The sequence below is a fragment of the Nicotiana tabacum genome, chromosome 15 (genome assembly GCF_000715075.1).
Source record: "Nicotiana tabacum cultivar K326 chromosome 15, ASM71507v2, whole genome shotgun sequence".
In the NCBI taxonomy this organism is placed as follows: Eukaryota; Viridiplantae; Streptophyta; class Magnoliopsida; order Solanales; family Solanaceae; genus Nicotiana; species Nicotiana tabacum.
In genome coordinates, this window is record NC_134094.1 from 21,005,341 (window position 1) to 21,015,185 (window position 9,845).

Genomic DNA, 9,845 nt, shown 5'->3' on the forward strand with positions numbered 1-9,845 from the left:
GTGACACCATAATTTAGACCAAACATAATTGCTTCTAGCTCAAGATCGTGGGTAGGATAATTCCTCTCATGATTCTTTAACTGACTAGAAGCATAAGCAATTACCTTGTCATTCTGCATAAGAACACATCCTAATCCTACTCTGGAAACATCACAATAGATCACAAATTTACCTGTAGGGGTAGGTAGAGTCAGGATTGGGGCTGTAGTCAACATGTTTTTGAGTTCTTGAAAACTTTTCTCACAAGCTTCAGACCGTTGAAACTTCACATTTTTCTGAGTTAACTTTGTCAACAGGGAAGCTACTGAAGAGAACCCTTCTACAAAATGGTGGTAGTAACCTGCCAACCCTAGAAAACTGCAAATCTCTGTAGGGGTCGTCGGCCTAGGACAACTCTTAAATGCTTCTATTTTTTGTGGGTTTACTCTAATGCCTTCTTTCGAGACCACGTGTCCCAAAAATGTAACTGTATCGAGCCAAAATTCATATTTGAAAAATATGGCATAAAGCTGACGGTCCTTGAGTATTTGAAGAACTGTTCTCAAGTGACTCTCATGCTCTTTTTGGCTACGGGAATATACCAAAATATCATCGATAAATACTATGACAAAGGCATCTAAGAAAGACTTAAAGACTTTGTTCATTAAGTCCATAAAAGCTGCTGGTGCATTGGTCAACCCAAAGGACATCACTAAAAATTCATAGTGACTGTACCGAGTCAAAGCTATTTTCGGGATGTCTGCTTCTTTGGTTTTTAACTGGTGGTATCCCGATCTGAGATCTATTTTTGAGAAATACTTGGCACCCTGCAACTGATCAAATAAGTCATCTATCCTAGGCAGTGGATATTTATTTTTGATAGTAACCTTATTCAGCTGGCGGTAATCTATACACATCCGTAGGGAACCATCTTTTTTATTAACGAACAACACTGGAGCACCCCAGGGTAAAACACCAGGTCGAATAAAATCATTATCTAAGAGGTCTTGTAACTGTTTCTTGAGTTCATTTAGCTCAGATGGAGCCATTCTATAAGGAGGAATCGAGATTGGTTGAGTTCTTAGCAATGTGTCTATGCCAAACTCAATCTCCCTATATGGTGGTATCCCTGGGAGATCATCCGGGAACACGTCTAAAAACTCTTCCACAATCGGTACTGATTCAAGAACTGGGGAGCCAACTTTCATATCCCGCACATATGCTAGATACGCCAAACACCCGTTGCTCACTAGTTTTCTAGCCTTAAGGTAAGAAATAAACTTACCCATAGGCGTACCCACTTCACCTCTAATTATAATTGGATATTCCCCAATAAATGAGAATTTAACCGTCTTCGCGTGGCAATCAACTATAGCATGACAAGAAGATAACCAGTCCATGCCAGCTATGATGTCAAAGTCTACTATATCTAACAAGTTCAAATCGGCTAATATTTCTCGGCCTTGAACTGTGATGATGTAGTTTCTGAATATATACTCAACTTTAACAGATTTCCCTATAGGTGTGGAAATCTCAAACGGAACCCCTAATGTTTCTGGTGATTTTCCAAACTCGACACAAAAATAAGGAGACACATAGGAGAAAGTTGAACAAGGATCAACTAATACATAAGCAAGGCGACCACAAACCAAGAGAATACATGTAATAATTTTGTTAGGTGCCTCAGCATTCTACCTGTTTAGAACTGCATAGAATCTGGCTGGTCCGCTTCCTCCCTGAGCTCCACCTCTATTGGCACCACGCTGAGTCTGAGTATTAGATGCCCGAACTGGAGGAGGTGTAACTATAGAATTACCCATGGATGTTTCCTGTCTGATTGGAGTTTTCCCCGGAGCTTGTCCAAGTAGTGGACAGTCTCTCTTAATATGACCCGGATCATGGCAGTGGAAACAACCTTTCTGACCCAAAAGGCATTTCCCTGGATGTCTTTTGTTGCATGAAGGATATATAGGATAGGAGAACCGAGGTTGGCCCTGACTAGTTGAACTTTGCCCCTAAGGGGCCTGACCCTTACTCTGTTGGCCATGTATGAGTGGAGCTGGATAAGAAGATGAGTGAGCCGTTGATTGAATGTGAGCTGAATGATTCATGTTCTTACCCCCAACTGAAAAAATCCACTATAAATACCTATTGTTCTAGCCTTTTTGATGTTATCTCTAGCTTCCCTGTCGATTTTTTCAATAGCCTCCTTACGTGTAGCGATATTGACAACCTGAAGATAAGTCTTGTCATCTTGATGTGAAGTCATATCTTTTGCCATATGTGGATTCAAGCCTTCAATGAACCTTCTCACCTTTTCTCTCTCTGTCGGTATCAAATTAGGTGCATACTCTGCCAATTTTGAAAATTCCATCTCATATTCAGTCACTGACATAGTACCCTGTTTAAGATGTTCGAACTGACGTCGGAGCTCATCCATCCGGATGCTAGGCAAAAACTTGGCCCTGAAAGCTTCTTTGAACTAAGGCCAAGTAAGTGGCGGTAATGTAGAATCTCTGGCTTTCTTGTAACCTCTCCACCATTGTCCTACTTCACCCTTCAATCAAAACACAATCAACTCTGTGGTTTGTGTTTCAAGACAACCCAAAGAAACAAACATTTTCTCTATCTCTTCCAAAAATAACATTGGTTCATTTGGTTTATCGGTACCATTATAAGTAGGAGGGTTTAATCTCAGAAAGGCATGTGGATCAATTTTTCCTATTGGTAACTGCACTGTCTGGGCAATATTTGCAAGGACAACTTGTGGTGGTACCTCGAGTTGAGCTTGAAAATCATCTCTTATAACCTCTTCATCTGAATCATGAGGGTCCTAAGGAGGAGCATGAACACGTGCAGCCCGACCACCAGCCAGAGGGACTAGGGACTCCAAAAAGTCCAAAATTCTGTCAATTCGATTATCCTGCTAATGTGGTGGTACCCGATCATTAACAACCTGCTAAGGTGGAGCTTGTGACTGTCTAGTGGCCCTACCACGAGCCTGATTACCTCTGGCATTTCCACCTCTACCGTTAGCATTTTGACCTCTACCTCTGCCACGTCCTCTAACTACAGCCGGTGCTATTGGTGTGGCTTGCACCTCCGATACTGCTTCTTGATGATTAGCAGCTGGTATCTCAACATTGTTAGCAGCAGAGGATGAAGTTGATCTTGTTCTAACCATCTTGTTTGCGTTGAAACGACAGATAAATGGGTGTTAGAATTCTGAAACGTTTAGCTCTACGCACGATGTAAGAGTAAAAGAAAAGAAATTCTCCTAACATGTCCTGCAGCCTCCCAGATATAAGTATGGTGCACAACATACCCATAAATGAGACTCTACTAGACACGGCTCATGACTCCCTAGGACTTCTCAAACCTGGCTGCTCTGATACCAACTTGTCATGCCCCCAAACTGGGATGGGACGTGATTGGCACTTAACCCTTACCACTCGTTGAGTGAACCCTGTACTATTTGTATCAAACTTCAAGTTCAATAGCAAATAATCTAACGTGCTTATATTAATTCTAATCAAGTTGAAGTTCTTAAGTTGACTGATAAAAATAATAATAAAGGATAAATCTCAAACTATTTTAATACTGACCTACTAACAAGTCATGAGCCTCTAGAATATGAAAAAATAAAAATAAAATACATAGCCTATGGGGGCATCCCCGGAAATAAAATAAACGAAAAAAAAGATATAAATATTAGTCTGAAAACCGCCCGCTACTACTGGGGTGAATCAACGGAGTCTGTAAACTGAATCTAGAATATATCCTCTAGTCACGTGCCTCGTTACCTGCGTCCTCAATACTTTCCACACAACATAGCAGGCCCAAACGGGCTAAGTACCACCAAAGAATACCCAGTAAGTCTCATAGGCTATCTCCTAAAAAGGCGGAGTGAGACCTTCTAGAAAATATAAGCTGAGTTATATATATTTTAAGACATAACTTTGCAAAGTTAATTGTTACGCATAATGGCCCTGCGTACGTGAGCATCTGGGAACACATATGGGGGAGTGTCGGCCTATCTCCCCAACAAACAGTTGGTACCTGCGAGCGTGAGGTAGGTAACCCTGACAACATGGTACTCACGCTGGGGGAGGTTGGCCACTTCTCCCTACTGAATGTGAATATCACAAATAAAGGCACATAACAATTAGTAATACACATAAGCATGTATTCATGTCACATATAATGTCGTACTGAATAAGAATAAGTGAAGTGAGTATTGGATCACGAGAAGACATGACTTAGCTTTATCTAACATATGGAGCACAAGAGTTATAATAGAATTTCCTACTATGGAAGTAAACCTCAACTCACCTCAAGTCTTAGCTTCAATTTATCCTTTCATACTTCCCAGGAGTTCAACAACTCACGATCTACAAATATTTTAGCTAGGATCATTAGGACATACTCAACAAGTTCAATTCACCGCCAATTGAACTAATTTCTAAATCATGGATTACTCAATATAATCGGCACTTAATGTGAAAAAAATATATTTCTCTGTCAAGCTTACTGCTACAATACCCTTTACCACTTGGTATATGGAAAGGAAGAAACATATTTTAGTATCAAAAATATTACATGTCCATACTTAAATAACACCATCCAAAACTTATGACCCTAATAATAATCCAAATACTCTAGCAACGTTCAAATATGATCCTCACTTTACCCTTAAAGCTTTGTCCATTACTAGATGAAAATAATTTTTTCATTATTTTAATATTTCTAATCATGTTCCCAATCTTAAAAAAAAAACTTAGGCAGTAACTCGAATGGGTTTAGAATTTATCAAATTGCTTTCAAATTATTTCTTGTCACTATTTTAAAAAAACTTGATATCCACATCAATCCTAATGTAATCCAAGACATACCTCACGGATAAGATTATATATCTACATACCTGATTGTTGGTTAAATTGCACAAGAAAATTTTCAAGCTTTCTAGATCTCTGCTCATACCAATTATGTATCCTCAAACTTCTCAAACAATAATGACCCAGGCAACAGATCAAACAATTGTTCTTTCGCAACTTCTTTTTCTTAATTTGATTCCAGAGTTAAAGAGGTTTTAAAATAGCTCTCCCTTAAGCCATTCTAAGGTTCTTCAAAGTAGGGAAACACTAAGAAGTGGGGATAACCCACTTATCTTCTCCTTTATCTAAAGTATTTTTTTTCTTCCGTAAGTCATGCTAAGACTTTATAAAGTAAGAACACTAAGAAGCGAGGTTGGCCCACTTATTTTATTTTTTATCTAAAGTATTTTTTTGATAAAAATTTAAAAATAGACAGATTTACAAGTGGTAATTGAAAAATAGCCACAGTTTCAAAAGTAATCAAAATTTAGCCACTTTTCATGTAAAGATAAATTTGAACGAAAACACTGTTCAAAATCCGAAAAATATTTCAGCATAATATACTGGAATTCCAGTATAATATGCCGAAACTCTAGTATAATTTACTGGAGTTCCAGTATAATATGATGAAACTCCAGTATAATTTACTGGAGTTCGAGTATAATATATCGGTCCAACATAATATGCTGGAAGTTCATACACAGGTGCTCCAATCTCCAGTATATTATGTTGGAACTTTTCGTGTGTTGGATTTCCAGCATAATATGCTGGAAGTTCATACACAGGTACACCGATCTCCAGTATATTATGCTGGACCGGTCCGTGTTGCAACAAAATAGTGGTTATTTTTTCATGACTTTGCAAACTCGGGCTATTTTTCAATTAACAGTCCAAAAACTGGCTAGCCTGTGCTATTTTTACGTTTTTTTCTTCCTTAAGTCATGCTAAGACATTGTAAAGTAAGAACACTAAGAAGTGAGGTTGACCCACTTATTTCTCTTTTATCTAAAGTATTTTTTTTCTTCCGTAAGTCATGCACATTGTAAAGTAATAACACTAAGAAGTGGGGTTGGCCCACTTATTTCCTCCTTTAATCATTATGTTGTTTGGTTATTCAAGTTTCACTTACCAAAACTGAATCGAAGCTTCAATCTTTCAATTATGTCAATCACAAAACAGAAAAGGATTCCTTATCTATAGTTACTGCAGTCTTTTGACTTGGCGGCTATGAAAGTCCCTCCAGTGAAGCCTCACTTTTTCAAACCCATTCAGCCAGGTTTCAAACACGCTCTGGTGAGTCTAAGTAACCCTCTTAATGTGTTTGGCACGAGGAAAAATGACTCCACACAAAATGTTTTCAACGAAGGATTTTCATTTTATCCCAAAAGGTAAGTCATTTTTCTTGCAACAACCCTAACTTTTAACTTAGTTCAAGTGGCAAAGGTTGAGGGACTTGTGACTTAGGTTACATGTTTCGGTTGGCCTCGTTATCACCGAGGCTGGGGAAAAGTGCAGATATAGCCATTTTCAGGGATGCTATGTAGAGATTAGTCGGTACTTATTTTGTCCTGAAATTTTAAACTAAAAATCTTAACTTGGGACATTTTTGTCCCAATAAATTGAACTGAAATAGCTCTGAATTCTGATACTTACTTGTCACAACCCAAAATCCAAACCCACGGGGTCGTTTCCACAAACAATATTCATAATTTATAATATATTTAAAAATTAGCCAATTCGTTCAAATTTCAGGATACGACATCTTGAAGTTTAAACCTTAAAGTTCAAACTACATGATATCGTGTCCTAAAGTTCGAGAATTATGTCCAAAAATTCGAATTTTATTTCCTGAATTTTAAACTAGTAGTTCAAAAATTCAGATCCTCAATTTCAAATCAAATTAGTAGCTTAAAAATTTAGGACACTAAGTCTTGAATTCCAAATTAGCAGCTAAAGAATTTAAAATACAAAAATTCAGGATACTTAGTCCTGAACTTTGGGTGATTGGCTAATCTTTAAATATATTATAAGTTGTGGATATATTTTAAATAGCAGGCTTAAAAGTGGCTATTGGTGCATTTCGCTCTTGATCCTAAGGGTAGGCCCATACAGATTTCTCGCTCATAAAAGAAGATAAGCTAACGCTGCTCGCCAATTTGCTGATATTATTACTAATCTTTAATATATATAAAATAAAAACACTATTCACCAACCAAACTCCAGAAAAACATTTTCCAGTCATATGAAACACACTCTATATGTATGTATGGCTTCGAGGTTGAAGAATTTATCCCAGAAAAAAAAAACACTAACGACTCAGAAACCATTATGAACATTTTTTTAATTGCTTAACTTGTTACGTAGTCTCTATCCGTTTCATGTCATAAATAAAACAACATAATGATTTGGAACAGGGCTAATCTAAGGGGTAGTTTGGTTGCGTAAAAATTGCACGGGACTCCCTATTTGGTCGTCCCCATTTAACCTATACCCATTTTTTTAAAAAGTTTTAACTTGTACCCACTGTTTAAACAACTTTAGCTCCTCCTTCATTTTCTGAATGCTAAAGAATTCTAATTTTAATTGCTACTGAAACACGAAAGCACGAGTTGATTTCCTGTTCTTTTACTAATGGTCTTGTTTTATATGAGTATTGCTTTTCAAATTTCCTGATAATTTCATTATTCTAAGTCTAACATATATAATAAATAGTAGTTAGCAACTGGATCTTAATGACAACTTGTCATTGTTGTTTTAGAACTTCAACTCTAAGAATGCTGAAGTTCAGCAAATATAAACAAAAATTTCAGCTCCTAGAATGCTGAACTTCAGCAAATACAAAACAAACTTCATCCCTGAAGTTCAAAGCTTCAGCTAAAACATGCTGAAGTTCAGCAAATATAGAACAAAACTTCAGCTAAAACATGTTGAAGTTCAACAAATACATAACACAACTTCAACTATTATAATGCTTAAGTTCAGCAACACATGATGTTTTATTGAACCGAAGTTTTCCATTTGCACTATGAACTAAAGTTTGTGTGATTGCCTTTGCAAGTCAGGCCAAACTTTATGCAAAAATATCTGAAGTTTTGCTACACTTCAGGCAAAAAGTTTTGCTACTTCAGGCCTGTCTGCCTGAAGTTACGCGAAAAGTGGGTACGCTTGTAATTTTTTTGCAAAGCGGGTATAAGTTAAAACGTGGCCCAAAAGCGGATATAGATACAAATGTCCCTTTGGTTGCCTACATTAAATCCAACATTAACTATACAATGTTTGGTTACTAATTTGATGCTTGCTTAAATTTCAGCATGAGCAATATGGTGTTTGGTTATCATTCTTATTGCAAGCATAAATAATACATGCTTAAGTTAAGCAGGAATTACACTTGTTAGTTGGTGCTACATGAGTAAAAGCTCAGAGGAAGAAGTTGATCACCTTTTGTTGCATTGCCCTGTGTCCTTAACTTTGTGTCTTTTTGGTATTCAATGGGTGATGCCAAGCACTGTAAAGGAAATATTATATAGCTGGGCCGGTTTCCGTAGAAGAAGAAAGCAAAAGGCGTGGAAGTTCGCCCCGTTAGCTCTCATATGGATAGTATGGGGGAGAGAAATAGGAGAGCTTTTGAGGGAATTGAGTCTCCTTTTTCACATATTAAGAATAGTCTTTTATCTTTGATCACTTTTTGGTACACTCATTTAGCCCCTACTTGTATAGAAGATTGAGCGTATTTTATAGAGAATCATGTTCTGATGTAAATTCTCTACTTTTTGGTATATTTCGTGTATATGAGAGTTCTCTCCCTTTTGATTAATACAATTTACCTTATCAAAAAAAAGTTAAGCAGGAATCTATGTATTAATACATGGAGTAAAACAACTAAGGTGGACTGAGGCGTACTTGCTGTTTTGTTGGATTAAAACAACTAAAATGACCAAAATAATCCTCATGTGTTAAACATTATTTTAAAGTGATCAAAACACATATTTTACTTCTCGTATTATAATTAATCCATTTTATTAATCCCTGCATTACATTCTCCTCATTATTAATCCCTACATTATAATTCCTACATTACTACCCTGCATAACTTCTCTCTGAACCAAATGTTATGTTGTACTGCAGAACATTCCACTAGGTTTCTTGAAGTATCTGACAGGACACGAGCATGAACATGCCGTACTAAAAAGGGCTGGTAAGAAGTGGCTGGTGAAAGTGAATGGTCATCGACTAGAAGAAGGTTGGGAAAAGTTTGCAGAGGAGCATGATCTGCAATTGGGAGATATGTTGGTGTTTAGACATGAAGGAAACATGGAGTTTAAGGTTGTCATCTTTGATTCAGGTCACTGTAAAAGAGAATATGCAGAGAATCTGCAAGAAGAAGAAGAAGAAAAAGAAGAAGAAGAAGAAGAAGAAGCAGGAGGAGGAGGTCGAGGAGGTGAAGAGAAGAGGAAGAACGAGGAGGAGAAGAGGAACAAGGAGAAGAAGCTAATTTTGGTCAATCTCTTTTTGAATGCACAATTAGATCCTATTGGTTTTCCAACGGTTACTTGGTAAGTCTTAAAATTATTTCCTCCTAACCTTCAAAAATGCTTGTTATAAGAAGAGTGCTTCGTCTTTCATAGGCTATAGTCCAATGTAAAGGGGCTGTTTGCTCTGTTTACTCACTCAAGTTTATATATTGAGTCCTCTAAAGACACTGTCCCGGATTCCATGAGAATAAATTTTCATACTTTGTTATTTAAAAAGTTTAAAGAAATTAGCTCATATACGTTAAACAATATTTGGCGAATAATATCTACAAAAGTAATATTTGTTGGAAGAGTAAAATAGCTAGGCATAAAATAGCTCTGTAGAAGACCTTTTTGTTGTATGTGTTTGCGTTAATTAAGATGGTCTTCTATAAGTTCTTTCTCAATGTTTCTAGAGATATAATAGTCATTTTAACACCTAAAAGCACTTTTACACGTCCTACTAAACTCTACCAAAGTG

The 9,845-nt window shown here is 37.0% G+C and overlaps 1 protein-coding gene across 1 annotated transcript; it reads left to right on the forward strand.

The window, feature by feature from the left end:
• The first annotated feature begins 5,973 nt into the window (after nt 1–5,973).
• LOC107819415 (B3 domain-containing protein REM5-like) lies at nt 5,974–9,562 on the forward strand. Its single transcript, XM_016645523.2, has 2 exons — nt 5,974–6,146; nt 8,979–9,562. Exons 1-2 carry the CDS (start codon nt 6,081–6,083, stop codon nt 9,408–9,410), a joined length of 498 nt encoding a protein of 165 aa, XP_016501009.1. The 5' UTR covers nt 5,974–6,080; the 3' UTR covers nt 9,411–9,562.
• Nucleotides 9,563–9,845: the final 283 nt, after the last annotated feature.